The 19,491-nt window shown below is 37.6% G+C and overlaps 1 protein-coding gene across 7 annotated transcripts in view; it reads right to left on the reverse strand.

Annotated features, from left to right (window-relative positions):
* Positions 1 to 19,491, reverse strand: part of LOC110440622 (kinesin-like protein KIF26B) — a 306,581-nt gene that overhangs the window by 213,076 nt on the left and 74,014 nt on the right. For 5 of the 7 annotated variants that reach the window (XM_021483784.1, XM_021483785.1, XM_021483783.1 and 2 more), the window contains one exon: positions 6,701 to 6,832. In XM_021483784.1, the coding sequence (XP_021339459.1) occupies positions 6,701 to 6,814 (114 nt within the window). In that variant the 5' untranslated portion in view covers positions 6,815 to 6,832. Of the gene's footprint in view, positions 1 to 5,953; positions 6,028 to 6,700; positions 6,833 to 7,149; positions 7,228 to 19,491 lie in introns of those variants that run through there. The other 2 variants (XM_021483789.1, XM_021483791.1) reach the window with 2 other exon arrangements.

The following is a 19,491-nucleotide window of genomic DNA, read 5'->3' on the forward strand; positions in this document are numbered from 1 at the left end:
ACCAGGATATCATGGGCTCTTTTATATAAAATAATCTTACATACAGATGTCTGAAAGGGAGACAAAACTATCTTAATTAACTTGCCAGTCACTTCCCTAAGGGATCGCTCAGACGTTTGACATGCAGGCGAAAAATGTCCACAATACCCAACAGCATCAAAGAGAGGCTTGAACAATTAAGTTGGTAGACCTGTCTGCAAATTACAGTCAACATTTTTGTTCTATCCAAACTCAAATGACAAATTATCCTGACAATAGGATTTCATGGCGCTGTATTTTTTTCAATGTTGTTAATTTCTGAAGTTTTGAGGTGATCTTCAGGACTTTTAAAGTCATCCATTAGGAATTACTCTATACAATTTAATGATAATTTTAAATATTAAAAATACATAAGATTATATCCTAAACAGCCTTCTGCTCTACATTTGAGCTTCTTTTGTTTTATAATGAAGACAAATTTTAAAGAACTTTTAAATAAAAACCAAGAAACACTTTTTTTGGAGGGAGTCCCAGGGAATAGGAACTAACAGATTTATTTTTTTCCTTCAGACTAATTTCAGAACATTGCAAAATTTCTCTCTGCATTTCACAGAAAGAACAATAGGGATTGAACAACAATAGAAATTAAAAATGGTTGAAGGATGTTGTATTTTTATTTTTCCCCTTTTAGACTATTAAATGAACCAAAAGGCATTACAAGAGGCGTTTATGGCACGTTCTTAGTTCAGATAAGCTTGGAAAAAGAAAAAAAAAAACTTGTCTGATTATTCAAGTGGGCACAAAAACACTGAAGTTAAGTCAACGTTGCTATTTTTTTGTCAATTTTCACCAAGACAAAGCAATATAATGTCATTAAGGACAGCGCTGGTACTAAGCCAAATGTCATTTTCACTTCTTGGACAACGTCCAGACGATGAGATTAGGTTTATTCGCAAATTGTTCCCTAAGAATCGTTCTACGAGCACTCATCATACACTCGAAAACGAACTGATTACTGCCGTAATCGGACTCATTCATGGTTCAGTGATTAGGGAATGAACATCCATTGTAGTGAATGAACGTGTACGGCTGTGATCGGAAATTCTCTCTCTGGTTAAATGACCCCAGAAAATCCCAACTGTGAAGAGCGACGAATCTTGCCTTCGGTGTTCAATATGTAACTCTAAGAGATATTGACTCCCGAGCAATGGAGAGTAGAAAACACAGATGTCGCACAAGAATGTTTCACGGAAGATTTGAATGATAGCTAAAATTAGATTTTATCAAGAGCACAAGGGCAAACAGATCATCAGTCGTATTTATATCTCGAGTGTTGTAATAAATTTGCAGTTGAGAAAAAACATTTTCAAAAACAAACGAAAAAGTCATGTTCCCTTATAAACATATGTTAATTAAATTTTGTAATGTTGTTATAATCATGAATTTCACAAATTTTATTTACTTTTTTCCAGTTTTTAATTTGTAACTATTTTCTTACAAGTTTTGTCGACAAGAAACATTTTGTCGTTACGACTCTCTTGAATTAAGATCTTTGTCCTTATCAGGAAAATTACAAAAATACCAAAGCTGTAAAAATAACCCTATATATGTAATACACAATTTCCATTTTATACTCGTCTAGAAAACTACAGATGACCATTCTTTCATTTCACTCTTTGTCGCTAATTATGTTATATTTTTCGCAATATACTGTATTTGACAGTAAAAATTAAATCTCTTCTATCTTATAGACTTGGTGTGTAAAAAAGTTCATCGTATTAATGACAGCCGATTCAATTATCACTAGACTTATCACATAAACACAGCAAAAAAAAAAAACACCTGAAAATGATCATGTTACAGTAGCATTCTTTGTTCTTCGACAGAACTTTTCAAGAATCAAAGTCTCTCTGTTGTACGGACGTAATCTCCAGGAGTTTGCAAAAGAACAAACAGAATCTAAAGGAAAAGAAACCACATGTGTATTTCTAACCTGTTAACCAGAGAAACGTAATTTACAATGTATCCAAGGAATCCGGATTTTGATAAATTCATCCTTCTTACATGAAAGCGAGAAACATATGTAATACCCCCCTCTTGAATGTAGGTCAACTCGACACCCTCCCAAACATCACAGACAGGTGAAGGACAGGTACACACAAAACTCTTACCTTTGATGTTGACTCAAAAGACAGGTAACACTCGTTTGGTCCAGGTAGATTATTAATAGGTACACACTTTTCCTAGGTGTTATGATTAATGATACATAAAAAACATAACTTAGACAACAAGCGTTAAGACTTCTCGTATACCACACCTCCATGTATCGAATCATATTTGCATTACAGTAGTTGTTTTATTCAAATCAAAATCTTTCAGATAGATCTCGAGAAAATAAACACTTTAGCTTGCACTTCCTTAGAAAAGGGAATCAAAAGGGATTTAACGAATTAGAGGGATTACATTTGGTCATAAAAACAGGGGTCATACCATGAAAATTGTATTGTGAACGGTCGTATTATTTGCGGCAGTATAACTTCAATTCACTGAAAGCCTAAATCTCTACCTACACAGAATTTACTCGGGATTAATATTTAACAAGTCAATCTGCAGGGAGACCCTAAAATAAATACACAGATGCCAGGTCATAAAATATGAAGGTGACAATTTTTTTTTTAATTTTATCAAATGATCTATTTTAGTCGATTGCAGTTTGTAATTCATTTTTATCAAAATCAATAATCTGAGAGTCAATTTTATTTTAGTTTTATCAAACAGCGATCTTTTTATTCCAAATTGAATTGCAATTTTATGTAATAATAGTATCCAACGGAACCAATCACAGCTACGGAAACAAATGAGATCGGTTTAATCAAATGAGGCTTGATACAGAGTCAGATAGATGACCTCTGACCTTTGTGCCAGTAAATTTCAACCAGACATTCTGTTGTTTGGTCTCCCCCATATTTCACATAAATAAAATGATATGTCACAGAATTTCACATTTTCATAGAATTGTTAAACAACGATTTGTAATTGTAAGAACCAACATCATGTACATATTACAATATACGTTCAATAGCTGAACAAAATTATCTTATGAAAGTGACATGATATTGGAGCTCTCGGGAGCAAACAGATCGAGTCCATTATTTCTGGACTTGCTTGAGTGACCCATCGAAACACAGAGCTTAACTTGATGTTCTGAAGCCACTGCGAGTCAAGTTCGACTCCTGCCTGGAAGGAAGCCAGTCTAACAAAAGCTTACTTCCCAATATGCTTGCAACCAATTTGTACTGCTGGGTAGATTGAAACAATCAGGGTAATGTTTCATGTTCAAAGATAAAAAAAAATATGTCAAGTGCTAGCTGTATTTGACTTTTTCCTTCCGAGGGAGAAATAAAATATCACACTAATAAATTATTAATTTTGATCTACATGGGGAAAACCTCTATAAAAAGTTCACAGTTTGTTTTTGAAAACTAACTTACTTAAATTAATTTGACCAAACAGATAACTGATCTCCCACAAATAAAAAGGATGCATTACACTTTCAGGCAGAGGAATATCACTAGTTTCAAAAAACACAAATAACAAACTTTTCAAATAAAACACATAATTTAAAAGGGAAACAATCCTTAATAAAAGCAGGACACTTTATTTGAGTGCTCACAATCTCAAAAGATAAAGTTAAACTTTGAAAAAACAAAGCAAAGGAAAAGAAATTCAGTGTAAAGAAGCCATACATAATAAGACCGAGACATTTCTATCGACAATGCTGAAGAATGTCCACAATTGAGGCGACATTGCCGCAATCCATATATATATATAGTAAATAAAGTCCAAAGCCCATCGCTCCCCGTACAAAACATTCGCTTTTTGAGGCAAGAACTCCGTAACTCAATTACCTACACGTCCAGTTAAGGAAATGAGAACTTCTAACATTTGAACGAAGGCAGGTGGTATGTCATTTCGTAAAGTTCTTGATTTGTTTGAATGGCAAAAAACCCAGACGAAGAAAATCAACGCTGGCAATACGATTTGTCCTTGCGCAGTCAACTCAATAGCAGCAATGATTGTCATATCGTGCTGAAGCAACTTAATACCGTAGATGACCTTCAATTTAGATGGACACCAAGATCCAATTATCATTTTTTTCCTTAACATTCCTTTTGTTAATTTTATGTCATTTAAATTTTCAATTTAATTAGAATCAGTGCTAACTGCTTTTAGTTTAAAATCCAACTTGTAGCAGCTGGGTCAATTTATTTTTTAAATATTCCCCTTAAATTCCTTGTTTAAACTTTTTCCGACATTTTCAGCAATCATATTTATTTGACCCTATAAAATGTGCATTTTAAATGTTTTTGATACGTTTGTTCCAGTTTAAACCAGGTCTCGGGTCTCTTAAAGATAAAACTGAATGGCTAATTGCAATGTCTTGTCTCGCGCTGTAGTAAAGATTTATCATAAATGGATATTTCTGATATTTTAAGAAACTACAGAAAAACATCTAGGAGTATTGTGTCTAGAGCTGCCGAGGTTATGCAATAGCGATAAGACACTGCATCTATGTTTTTTAAAGACTTATTTAAAGTGGATAGAGTATTGATTACGCCAGGAGATAAATGTCGCTTCATTTATAAACATCCTCCAAGATCATATCTCTATAGCTGTACTGTACTTATACATGCATCAGAAATGGATTTTACTGAAAGTTATATTTTTGTACAAAAAATTATGTTATGTTGGATTTAAAATTCCTCCTATAATATCACTTTTAAGTCGGTTACCAATCTCATAATCTATTTATAGCTCCCGGCCCGTCCACCCAACATTCATGACTTTTAATTGAACTGTGTCCAATACTATCCACCATCCCCAAGACCCTTCCACATGATTCCTCCATCCTATATATATACATGACTAACCATCTCCTTGTCCCATCCCCACCCCTGGGGAATCCTACTTCACTGACTATACCTACCATTTCATTCATTATCCCCCTCCCCCATTTCCCTGCCAACCCAACCCTAACCCAACATGAAAATATCATTATATTAAATATCATTGAAGAACCCCTCAATTACTAAGTTTAGACCTTCTTAATGGTTTTAAATCAAACCATGTAAGTGATATTAATAAGTGTATAATATAAATGTGCTCAATTACTTATTGGCCGAGCTGAACAGTAATCTCATGTACGAGTCCTTGGATATTTAATTATGTATCTATAGAAGTTAAGGAGAATGTTAGTTTCTGAAGTTTTGCAGTGAAAAAAAAATGTTTGTGGAAATATGAATAAAGTGGTGACATACGTATACACTGTTGGAGCTTTGGGTGATGTTGACTGAAACTTCTTAAATCTTCATAATCCCAAATACATGAAAGTAACTTCTCTGACTTGGATCTATTTCTCATAATATCTGCAAATGATTACTGCCTGTGGACTTCATGTATCAGCCCAGTGAATAAGTACGTACGCCACGAACCATCAAACATCTCTGTCCCGTCGGGATCGGCTGTCAGTAGCAAACACATGTACAGCGGCCCCTACCATATTGTAAATGTGGGAGTTACTCCCCTTGAATCATGAAACGGGTAATTAATCACATTTTTTTATTCAAAGCTTATATAATTTTATACAAGTTTCGTTTATGACAGTGATCGATTTGCCTGGAAAGATATCTGGGATTTATATATAAAAAAAAAAATCCGGGGGATTAGAATTAAAATCAACGAGATTTTTAAACTTAAAAGAGTTTGTGTGAAATCGCGAAACTTATGATTTTCATTGAAACAAGTTTCAAATATTGGATGACGAATAACAAATCAAATACGCTCGTGTCCACATATGATTAACGAAATTGTCGGAAATATGGTCCAAGTTCCACAATTATTTTATACAGAAATCTTAGTGTTGACAGGTTGTTGGGTGTACAAAACACAGTCTTTAAAGAAAAGTTTATCTTACCTTGTGCACTTTCCGCCAAAAGTATCCTGTCATTTTCCCAAATAACTGACAACACTAGATACAGTCAATATAGGGCTCAATGTACAACCGTTCTGTCCCACAATCTACGTCACGTCAGAGACGTTTACTACTACTATGACTTTATATGTCTCTGGTCACGTAATACACGTGCATTTCCCCCGCCGATGACGTACGGACCAAACGTAGCAGTGATCTGAATTTGTGTCAAAGATATTGTTTTTTTACCAATGCCGTCGCCGTATGGCCATCTTAGCTATTGCAAAGACGTTAAAACCCTAATAATTCGACTACTTATGAAGAAATAAGGTACATATATATCAATATTTTTATGCTCAGACGTTTCAAAATTGTAGGGTAACTTGAGGAGTTGAAGAGTCATGTCAGTGCATATAATCTCTAGTTAGACAGAAACGCTTGTTAAAGGGCTGTGATAATCTAGTCAGCGCGGTCCTAAATAACGGCATCTGTAATAAACGGCCACCGTCTGTCTTCAGCGGTCACTTGCAGGTCCGCCGGCCTAACCCATTTTTAAGGCGGTCATATCTCTATAAAGCGACCAACGTTAACGCTCACTGCCGTTACGCGGTTATTTTAATATCCAGGAGTTTTTTGGGTCAACATCATTTGGTGAGCGGTCAGCTACACATAAAGCAAATTTAAACAAATATGGCAATTAAAATGTCTTCCCTATAATTTTGAAATCGACTATTAGTATATGCTTTTTACCTGTGAGGTTGTGACTGTCCCGTCGCTACAGATGATGGGAGGGGGTGAGGCCTTCACAGGGGAGTGGCTGACAGGCACGGGTATGCACGACCGTGGCTTCCCTTTCTTCTCCATCTTGCATTTCCGGGAATCCTGCAAGAATGATTAAATAGAAATATTTAATTTTGATTGTAAAAATATTCAATTTTCCTAAAATTACTATTACGAAAATTAGAGTAATCTTTTAACAAATTTGTTAGAATCCATTTAATTAAGGTTTTGAACTCGTCAACACAATTTCATTGTACTTTACTATTTGAGACAGATGTTCCATTTATCAATCAAAATCCGTTTTTATAACCAACGGCTTTCTGCAACCTGTACTTCAGGGAATATTGTAGTCATGCATGTGCGCCCTTAATCCGGAAATGTAATGAAACAACCAAAAAAAGAAAACGATAGACGATCACATTTCCGGTCAGTCGTCGAACCGCATGACCATTCCTACGACCGGAAGTGGTGTACAACTGCGCCAGACGTTCACCAGAGTACACGTGTCGATACTGTCATCACCCTTACTTTGATTGAAGAGCACTTCGGTCGGTTGCGGAAGAATCCTATCTTTGGGGGTTTTCAGGGTATTCCAAGATGGACGTCTTTAAACTACACACAGTAGGTTTTCAGCAGATGACTGATGTTTTTTACGACCAACAACTCCAAAGTCTAGACGATGCAGTCATTGACAAAATTCTCCGACTTTGCTAGATTTATCAGATGCTACATAACACAGATGCTACGATTTTTATTCAGGTACACGTCTAGCGCTTACGCAGGTGAAACATTTTCAGGTAGACTGCTTTCTAATACCCGACGACAAAATCGTACGACAGAGAGGTGTGCCAAAAAACAGTATTAAACACAATGAAATAAACCCGTGTACAAAGCATTACTGCATCAAGAAGGTAAATTGACTTTGCAATCTTTGTCATCTACCTGCTCGGAATTTTCAGATACATTGTAGGTGGTGACGCGAGCTCACCTTGATTGCAATGCTTCAGAACTTCATATATGTAGGGGCGATTAATCTTGCATCTGAATGGCTCAGTAGGTTATAGACATTGATAAGTATGAGCTAAAGGAAGGAGAGGAGAGTAAGAGGATATCATTTTTAGCCGTTATTGGGTTGGTTTAGTTTTATATTGTTTAACGTTTTATTAACATACAAGGTCATTTAAGGACGTGTCTCCATGTATGAGGTCTAAGCGTGCATGTGTGTATGTGTGCATGTGTGCCGGAGACAGGGTATATGTTGGTGTATTTGCTTCCTTGTCATAGCGCGGATCTGATGCCGACTTTATAGTGCCATCTCACTGAAATACCATGCCGAAGGCACCCAAACACGGCATATCGCCCGGTTAATTTATACTGACAACGGGTGAACCAGTTGTTGCCATTACCCTAAATGCTGAACGTTAAGCAGGGAATAACAACTACCATTTTTAAGGACTTTGGTAAATATGGCCTGGCCTGGGAACAGAACCCAGTGCCTGTCTCACCTCGGCGAACGCTCAACAATACACAATAGGGGAAAAGCGATAGGAAAAAAGCTAGTTTGAAGTAAAGAGAAATATAAAGATCCCAACTATTGCAATGGGTGCAGTAGATTTATTTTAGGCGCTTTTGTGTCCCAAAGTAGAGGGCACAAAAGCAAATCCCCCATTCTGCAGTTTGTTCCAACATTAGTCGCCTCTTACTATACCTGCCGTGGGTGACAGCAGGTGTATTCTTTTCTCGATCCCCGACCTGCAGGGGTGATTTAACCGTGATATACAATATATTGGAACTCAAAGATCAGGCTTCACAGTCATTGTTGTCACTCGGAACTCGAATGGGATGTCACTTGTTATACTTTCTAGAGAGGCTCCGAATAAGGCAAACATGACCAGGGAAACTCCAGCGTGAGGGGCGAACATGCAATGGTTTATTTATCTCAATCATGTGATCAATATAATCCAATGGGACACACTGTTATATATATTGGTGATATTCAATAATCCATATATCGTAATGAACGTTTCCGGCAATATATGCTTTAGTATATACATCGTATTTCATTTCCGGCGAATGCTATCAATGTTCTGGAATCCAATTTCATAGCAGCTTTGAAACATCACCCTTGAAACATACATATCTGCATTCAAACTGTCAGGGTAGAAATGTCAATTTCAGTGTGAGCGTCACTATGTAATCTATATCCCGGTGTGAAATCAATGCCTTTAACCCGTCATATACATTGTACTGATATGTTTTTAGCCAGTACGTTCTGGCCACAGTCTACGTCTCCGTTGCTTGACCAGTTTGTGAATCTATTTCAGGACTCGACAAACAATGATTGCCCTAGTTCAATAGCAGCCACACATTCTGTTGTCTAAAACGATACAGCGCAATTTCGTGTATTGATTGTCATCTGTCAAAAATGATAGATTAAAAAACACAAATTGAGTTGAGAGTAACTACAGATGAATCCGCTTGACAATTAATCTACAGTGTTTATAAGACATTCCGAGCTGAAAACCAGATTAATAAAATCTCTGTCAACAGTTAAGATGACATTTGTATTTTATACTTTTGTATTAAAAAGACAGTTTGAGAGACAGTCGCTGTGAAATTGCGGCTGTGAAGTAGGCACGCTATGTACTGCTACCAGAAAACGCTGAACTCCATCTTCTCCAATTGTAAGCCGTCCCTATTTTGAAAACCCACTTTGGTAGCATTGAATGAGACAGTGGTTTTCGTCACAGAGAAAGCTTGGTAATCGAAATAGTAAGGCGAAAGGGGACTGTACTTTTTGTCGGAATGAAACGCACTAAATCTCTTTCCTTCAAGACACTGCACTATCCCGAATACCTTTGCACTAGACGAAGTACCGAAAAAGGCTTCAGGGAGGATTAAAATCGCGAGGGAAAAGTTCGAAAAGGTTTCTGCACGTTTTGCTTGAATATATTGCACAAAAGACCAGGCCATCACGGCTTGGCCTTGTTAGAGCGTCTGCTTTTGGTATCGGAGTGCCAGACACGAAAGTGTCGGTTCTATTGACCTTACTAAAAGCATCTCCATTTCGACTCGTATTGACTATGCAGGCGCGGGCGCTAAAACTGCGTCGATATCACATGTAGTCACGTATACTGGGATTATATTAATTTAAGTGGGAATCCTATTTCACTGCAAATACTTTAAGTGCACCATTGACTAAATCAGAAAGCGTTTAATACGCTCATTTAAAATTCTACTAAAATTGACATTGTGGCGGATTTGAAATACTTATCGCTCCGCTTTTTGACTATCTTGTAAGACAGTTTGTCGCCAAACACTTTCAATGTTTTTGTATTTTGCACGAGTACCATACCAAAAGATTCCGGACACGCTATCTTGGTAACATACCGTCAAGGAGTTGCTTTGAAAGGGGATTTTCAAAATCGTCTCTGGAAAGGAAAAGAAAATGTAGAGGAATAAAGAACCTCGACCAATTGTTGAGGAGTCATAAAGACATCGTGATGTTATGTAAAATACTTAATTTCCGAGAATAAAACAATTCGTGGCTAAACTTCCTTAGAGTTGTTTGTTGTTCGCGAGAATTTTACTTTGAAAGAAAAGGCAATAACTACAAGTATCTGGGTGCTATTATAATTAGTGAGCTATTTTTGAATTCTCGATCAATAATGAACATCTTGAGACACCTCTTGGTTTACCGACAGCCAGTCGACCATATTCCCCGAGGGTGGGAGGAGTGGAAGTAGGGTGGGGATATCGTTGTAGGGAATATGCATTTTGGTAGAGTACGTTTACATAGTTAATAAGTAGTGTCCGCTTTCAGCTATTGCAAGCATTTAAGAGAGAATTTTGAACGCGATTACAAAATTCGTTTTCGAATTTAAAGCCTATGGTTCATTTTAAATAAACACAATTATTCACTGAAGACAGTTTGGTATTCTTAAAGAGTAATATACTGCTCACGAAATATGAGTGTCTGACAGTATCTCTGCGAGACTACGTACAAAGGGATAGTCTCGCCAGGTTGGTTGTTGGACTGAGACAGGAGGCTCGGTTCCGGCTTGATTCTGAATCGTAAAGCCAATAAAAGCCCATAAAAATGTGTGATTTGCTATATTCTCATGAAAGTTCAGGGATCAAGTATAGTGTAGACGTAAGTAAATTAGCCAGAGATATCAAGATAGCATTGATCTTGTGTGCAACGCTTCATGGCTGGCACGAAACTGCCTCGCCTCCGCGTGTATGTCGCAAAGCGTGATAGGGGCTTTGGTAAGGACAGGCGCTATACATATATACAGGTCTAGTCGTGCGACGCTGTATTAAGTAAAATACATATATAGCCGTATAGTTATGTTATAGAGCAATGCAGGTCTCTGGTATCAAATTGTAGCGAGAGAGAGTTGCTTGAATGTCACGAAGTCTAAGAAGCTGTAGGGAGAGGGTCTGCACGTCTTGAAGTCTTTAAGTCAAGCTTAATGGAGAGGTGTCCGAATGTCAAGGAGGCTAAGGTCAAGCTGCAGGGAGAGGTGTCCGAATGTCACGGAGTCTTGAAGACAGGATGTAGAAAGATATGTCCGAATGTCACCGAGTCTAGGCCAAGCTGTAGAGAGAGGTGTCCGAATGTCACGGAATCTAAGTTTAACACAAGCTGTAGGGAGAGGTGTCCGAATGTCACTCAGTCTCAAGATTAACATTTAGAGAGGTGTGGCGACTTCAAATTGAGTAAAGTGACGCGATATTGCTGACTCAACAGCATGAAGAGGTGTTAGAATTATCTTCGAATGTCATGAGTATTTCAGTGAAACTGCAGGGAGATGTCTTGGTGACGCAGAACTAAACTGTAATGTGAGATGTCTGGATGTCCGAATGACATTGTGAAAGCTACACATTGTTTAGGTACAGAAATGTCAAATGATCTAAGATTAGACAATGATCAGTGATTTACATTTTTTTTTTAAATATCAGCGTTATAATGTATGTATCGTCAGTGCAAACGATATTCCTGGAACAGTCTGACGTCACCTATGACATCGATCCATTTGCGTATATAACCCTGTAATTTCTGTTGGTAGTGTTTGTACAGATAGAAAATAAGTAACAGAAATGGTCTAGAATGCTGTGAAGTGTTTTTTATCTATGCTTATTATACTATTTCAAAGACAGTATTTTTGCACACAGTAATTTTTCGATCATTTTGCTTGGTTGATAGATGAGAAACCTGACAGACGCGTCAAGCGAAACAAGTAAAGCCAACATGCCATGCAATTCAATCCAGTATTAAGCTTTCGAATCCAGATAGACAACGACTTAAAATGCTAAGCTTATTTCAATCTGTGTCGTCATTCTCGTACTCCCAATAGGGTAACGATCCCAATCCGAAATTGCCTCAGCATTCGGTATGCTCTGCTCCAGTTTGGGGTCCCAAGCAGTTAGACACAGACAATGGCAGTTTAATGATCTCACGCACATCGAACGGACCGCGCAATCATTACGTGTACATACACGTCTTCGTACTTCACCTAGATCTGTTTAGACATTCTTTGGATGTCCGTCACGTACCCTGCGGCAGTAATGGCGGGAACTGACAATGATACAAGTCTGTGTCGTTATATTAACGACACTGATGTCTCTACAATGGCTCTGCCTGCTAAGACATGTAACCTTTGTGACACAGAGCAGCAAACGGAAAAGACAAACTGGAATCATGGTATTGTAGCGTAAGAATGACCTAGATGTGCGTGTTGTACATCATCGTATAACGCCATTCGTAAGCAACTTTAAAAACATGCAAAATGCTAATCACTGCGAACGTGTGTATGCGCATGTTTTGATGACACGTGTGCATGTTTGGGTGTCCCAGTCCTAGATCTGTATGTACAATAAGTTTTCGGAAAATGTGTCAAATAGAGATATAAATAGGGATTCCAAGACAAACGATCTTTATATGAATCACACATGCTTTTTGTGCAATTTAGCCTATGATATGTCCCAAAACATTGTGATGTGATCTCAGTTATTCCGACTAAAATCGAGTGGTAGTTTTGTAGAAGGATGTTTGACCAAACGTGATCATCAGACAAGAAGTTTGACCTTGTGCGCTAGAAGCGTTCTTTTATTATTTTTACCTTTGATTATTGATATTCAGTTGGATAACGTGATTGGTTTGGGATAAACGTCTTCGTAAAGGTCAATGTCAAATGACGATGGCGGGGCCAAATCTTGACCACTTTAAAATGCCACTCTATTGAAATATCGCCATGGTACCTGTTACATATCACACTACCAGGACGCATTATTCTGAAAACGAACCAATCGCAGATACAATGTACCTAGGGAGGCACCATCCAAAGAAAATTAAAATAAATAAATTAATATAAAGAAAGCAATGAGTGTTGCCATGAGAGAGCAGATCGACTTTAATGTCCTCTATAAAGATACCAAAAAAACACCACCTCACAATACTGATAAGGATCGGTATAGTGGGACGATTCATTTCTAACGTCCTCGAATCTACAGTGATAACACAAACGTCAACGTCCTGCCTGACCTTGCGTGACCAATCAAACGACAAAGACGCTTTAGGCTATAAATAATCATATAAAACGCACGCGCGCGCGAGAGAGGGAGACCATTTCTATGTCACACAGTTCTGTTAAGCTTGTGTGGTCGATGACATTCAAGGTCAGTGAATCATACAATGCAGCCAACCGCACGCCGATTGTTGCAACATTTATCGTCTACTTTCTCCTTCTTTCGTGTCTTGTCTTTTACTTTGACACATGCATCACATAGTAGCCTTCCAATAGTCAGGGTCCGGGTTGGTTCCATGATCGAAATGGTATCAGAAACTTAAAGAAAAGGTTTCTTTGTGCAATATTAAAATTGCTTTAATACATCATCTTGTGTGGTGCGTTGCCACGTTCAGAATGCGTTGTAATGTTAGGAGTATGTGACATTACGCCTCTACAGGAAGGCACTATACAGTCGGTTCGAGTTCGCTCTCTATCTCTAATCGCATTTAGTAGTGAAGCGGGCGTAAAACCTATCAATCAATCAATCAATAAATCAAGCTCTCTATCGACCCGTATTGTGCTGCAAGCGGACGTGGCCAGACAGACAACGTCGCTTTGGTGTCTTTCTAGACTCTCCAGAGATCGAAATTGGGTCCAGGTATTTCAAACGTCCTGTATTATGGAATCGTTATGTTTAATTTGAATCTTTTTCCATTTGAAAACAAAATGTACAAAATGACTTAAGCTGCATGCGGACATGTTTGTGAAAAAAGTTTGGCTTGAAAACAATGTAAAACGGCCGTTATTGAATAGGTTATCCGTCTCCTTGATAATTGTTATTATCTCTGAATGTATCTATCTAATATCAATATCGATTCGTCGGGCAAGTATATGACTTTAATTCAACCCCCAGGCTTGTAAACAGATTCGGTTTTAATTTACATTCTTGTTGAAACAAATTGTATTTGGATTGTATAAGGGTTTCTTCCCTGAAGCGACGGAGATAAAAAAAAAATGTCCCCAACAACCTTTATATATGTCCTGAAATCTAATACAACTAAGGATAGGCTGAAATCCGATTCTTTTATCTCAAAATCAATGGATTGAAAAAGAAGTTTATTGGAGACGGAAGTCGGGGATTTCAAATTGCATACGTGCATGTAACTAGAATCTTTTCTTCTGTCGTAAGATCTCGAGAAGCGTCGAGAGCAACAAGGAATCAAAGTACAGTGAACACGAAAAAAATACCAGCAATCAACTTGGATTATACTGAAAGGAGTTCGGATTATTTTTTAGCAATGTGCTCTTCAAGTCGTCTGCAATTGTGTTCAATTGCAAACGGTGACATGTTTCTAGTTGCCAAGGGTTACATTGACATCACGTGATTACACAGGAAGTGAAACTGGATTTGATGTCAATTATAATGATTTAATGTACATTCGGAAGCTAAAATTAATGAAAGAACAGCCATTGAGCAGAAATCAGGGGAAATGAGGGGATCGAAAGATAGCTCCGTTTACAGTCGTTCACGGCCCTGAAAGCAATTTATTTCATCATGATAGCTATATATTATAAAACATTTTTATTTGAAATGTCTCGTTTTCCCGCTTCAGTAATACATATAAATATACTAAGTTTCCATTTTAAAACATGTTATCAGACACTTTCAGAATAGAAGAGTTTTGGGCTGAAAGAATGAAGCCGTTCAGTTTGTCATTCGAGATTCAATCTTATCCGTAAACATCGGTAATTCGTTGAAGTTTATATAGTTGCATACAAAATACGACATGGTGTGTTTGTTGCCCTTTTGCTTCGCACCAGTTTGGTCGCCATAGTTACCATGCAATGGTGTTNGTTACATGCAGCGGTATACAAAAGATTTTATTTTAGTAAATTTTAGTATTTTATTCTTGAGTTTGGAATAACGATATTCAAATGTATATATATAAATACATGGATATTCACTGAAATTCTTAAAAACAGGTTACCGTCAATCGTTTTGAACAATATTTAATTTCCCAGAAGGATTAACCTGAAATAAGCAGGTTTTTTTTTTTTATTAAAAGACGATGTTTTTGGAACAACACAAAAATGGCGACAACCCAATGTTCTACCCCAGACGGATGATAACTGTATACGGATAAATTGATCCGGATCGCAAGTACGTCTAATGATTTCTTCTTTTTGAATTAATTGGATATTTCCATATAAGGTCACGAAGATAATGGGATGTTTTCACTTTATCTTCAGTATTCTCAATATTTGGGTCCATTTGTTAAGCTTACCTTGGCAATTCGTTTCATTTTGCCTGCGTTTGTTTTATACATCCCAAATCACAAGTACACTGAACCCACAACCTCCGAAAAAGGTGAAACGCATTTCAGCACATAAGGCTATTTATATACTCCAATCACCAAACACTATGGGGTTGATTAATTTTCCAATGTAGGTTTACATAGAAATCGCATTAGAGTTCGTCTTCAAATTGGTCTCCTCATTAAAAAAAAAGTTCAACATAAATAACTGTATGTAAATTCCTGACAAATTTGCAATTGTATCGAATTCTGGAGTCCGCTGGTCTCCGAGACGAATACTCATCTTGTGTAATAAAGTATGTCTCTATGCGGTAGTTTAGTCGTAAGCCCATCTATAAAGCACTTCCGTGTATAATCTTTAACGGCTTAGAAGGGAACTTGAAAAAAATAAGAAATCATTACTTTTTTTTTAAAGTTCAGTTGCAAGTAGAAGAAATACAATGTGTTCGCACGCACGTACTTACATAGTATATACCTACACGCGAATATTTGCATAAATATAAGCTACACTAATCACCCATGCTGCGCAATAAGTAATACAAAATCAATGAACATGGATCACACCCTTTGTTCCTCGACAGATCGATAGTAGGAAATTGATTGATGATTGGTAAGTCATTCTAAGCATATCCCTCCCGATTCTGAGATAATTCCTTATAAGCAGTTACGTTTGATATCTCCTCTACTGAGCTTTGCTCTGGAGTTACCGCCAATGCTACTAGTCTGAGAACTCTCTTTAGTCGACCTGTACACACTGGATCCATATCGCAGGACTATCCAACTCGACAACCTTCTCAATATTTTAACGCATCTTCCATTCATTGGATGACATATACGCACTTTCGCGGGCACAGCGTATTAGCATTCGATTTGCAGAGAGTACACAATCTAAAGGCGCTTTCAGCGGATCGGTGAATTTGTAGAATTTGAGGACGTGCATGATGATGATGACACTAGGGCACTTAGTTTTCAGACTTTCCGTTGGCAGACGGGACGATTTTATTTATGCGGCACGTTTATTTTTGACAGTTTCTTGCATGAAACGACATCATTATTAAGACACCACTATTTGAAGATCTCCACTACTGTTATTGTCATGAACCTGTATTAAGAGACCACCTGCAGTAAGAGACCGCTTTATCGGCTTAGGGTGGTCGGATGGTGCAGTGGATAGCGCACCTGCCTTTCACCAAGGCGGCCGGGGTTCGATTCCCCGATCGGACGTGAAAAGGTATGGGGTCACCTGCCCGACCACGTGGGTTTTCTCCGGGTACTCCGGATTCCTCCCACAATAAGACACCCATCGCGCTAACATCCATGCCAATAAGAGTGATAAATATAAGTTGAATTAACTTGTTTCATAATTGTTGTAAAATAAATAAAGTTTATATTTAACTGCTTCTCAACGGTGGTTTCTGCAAAAAGGTTTGAATTTACCATATTATTAACACGGACGGACAAATGGGAACTCAATGTAGATTAAAAAGCATTCTTAAAAATATCCAGAACCAGTTGTTTTACTGCAAACCACTAAAATTTCGTGGGTGAGTTATTATCACGGTAATCGATGTACAGCGAATATTATATTTGATGCATATCTTAAATTCAAACAAATTCTTGCAAAATATTTTGAAACATAAAGCCAGTATTCAGAGAGGAAAAAACAATGTCTGCCATGATAGTGTAACACAATATGGTTATATATTGGGAAAAAGAAGGATATTCAGAAAACGGTAGATTTGTATAATAAAATTTGTCATTATTATTGGGTGATGGGGTGGCGCATTGGAGAGCGCACCGGTCTTTCACTAAGACGACGGGGGTTATATTAGACTCCCCGAACCGACGTGAAAGGATATTGGGTCATCTGCATGGGGTTTCTCCGGTTTCTCTGGTTTCTCCGGTTTCCTATCACATTACGATCCCCTGTGCTCTTCCAACAAGTGGGATTAATATCAGTTGAAAACACTTGTTATAAAACTGTTTATATTTTAATATTACAACGGTCGTTTCTTGCTAAATTTAACAAAGACGTTGTATTATTAGACACTGCAGTGTGATTCGTTTTAAAAAGAATCAGTCCTTATTGGTGAGAGGGAACCTTCTCGGGTGTCCATTCCGACAGCCTGACCTTAATCTGAGCCCCAACATATTTTTTCTTCGTTCCAGCCTTAATGAAACCCAGTGTAAGTTACTTTTGCCATCATATAAAAATTGCGGCCATGTGCACGCAACGCCTCGATCATGCAACCAACATTATGACAAATGGAATGCATTCTGTACGTCCAAATGCAAAAGGTTTCACCACACGATTTTGTGGTATCACCTTATGCAGATTGTAACCTGTGAACACGCAAGTGGGCTAGACAGACAGCAGGGAGACAGGAGAGCGGTATATAGGGGAGATAACCTTTCGTTCCAACTAAAATGGACATGATACATCGGCAAAGTATACGGCAATAAAAAAAATATCCCCAAAATACTGAAGCACGCACGGTGAAGCTATATTGAATATAGAAAACAAGAAATGGTATATATTCAAAACATTTCGCTCAATTAACGCCACTTAGGAGAGACATTGTATGTGACACGCAAAAGTTGCAGAAAATGGCGTGTTTCAATCACAGAAAATCGAGCGCAATGGCAGAGAAAATGGCGGTCTAAGTGTTAAATTAAATCAACATGGACGAGATGGCATCAAAGCTGACAAAACAGTATACGTAGGTCGTATCTAAAAGGTTAGTTATATATGTCTTATCAACGGTGGGAGACTCGAGTCTCGGCTCTGTGACGTCTCTACAGCGACTTCACAACCAGACAGGAAAACAATTTCCCGCGTATTGGAATGTCGTCTGCTCACTTGTCGACCTTATACAGGATGCGAATGTCTTGAGACCAACAATGGTCCTACCTGCCGGCAGCTCGTCGTCGACACCGACGTGGTAATGCTGCCATTACCATTTGTATACAAAACATTGAAAATGGCGACCAATTGTCGGGGTCGTTTACCCCACTTAAAATTATCTAGATTATCACATTATTTCGGAAACGATGCCATTAGGAAAGATTTTCGATAATACTTACCAATTTACTAAATGCCTGAAACCTATATTTTATTGGAAATCGTTTGTTTTCATTTGACAATAAACATTACAAACGTAATTTGTAAGGAGCGAAGGATATTAGAATGGTTTGTTTCTGTCGTCGAAGGATTGTCTGTGGCATTCCGTTAATCTTAGAATATCACAAAGCCCGCTTACATTTGCTTCCTGCAAGAGATATTCCAGCGCGGCATCGACGAACAATACCGGTGAGCTTAATAAATCCAGCCTCCGATAAACTGAAAAAGTCGATTACCTGGCTTTAATAAATTATATATTTTACAGATATTGAAATAAATAAATTGAATTCGCTACATCGATATTTTTTTCGATATTTTTAAAATTGCGTATTTCAACTACGGATAGTGGACCTCATTACAAGACCAAATGGTGATCTAGGTGTTAAATCAAGTCAACATACATCATGGCAATACATGTGTAGCTGATTGAACTAGAGGATCCAAAGGTACACACAAAGTGTCTGGGATTTACAAAGTAATACCAAAGTGTCAACAACCCCTCAATTCGAATTTAAAACTGAAAATAAAAGGACAAAAAAATCAACATTTTACATAGAAGTAGAGCCCCTTGAAAAGAACATGGAGAATAAATCCAGATGTACATGTACCGGAAGTTTAGAATTATAATTTGTTTTCATTTGGCTGTTTTTTTAGGGATGGTTGCGTATCTTTAAAACATGATTTGTAATAAGGCAACTACGTTTGCACAGACAATACCTAAATTAAACGAGAATCGAAAGAAGCGAACAAGCATTATCTGTTTAAACCAACATTAGGCCACGAGAAATCCCCACTATGTAAAATATGTCTGAC

This window comes from Mizuhopecten yessoensis, unplaced genomic scaffold (assembly GCF_002113885.1).
Source record: "Mizuhopecten yessoensis strain PY_sf001 unplaced genomic scaffold, ASM211388v2 scaffold11185, whole genome shotgun sequence".
NCBI classification, from domain to species: domain Eukaryota; kingdom Metazoa; phylum Mollusca; class Bivalvia; order Pectinida; family Pectinidae; genus Mizuhopecten; species Mizuhopecten yessoensis.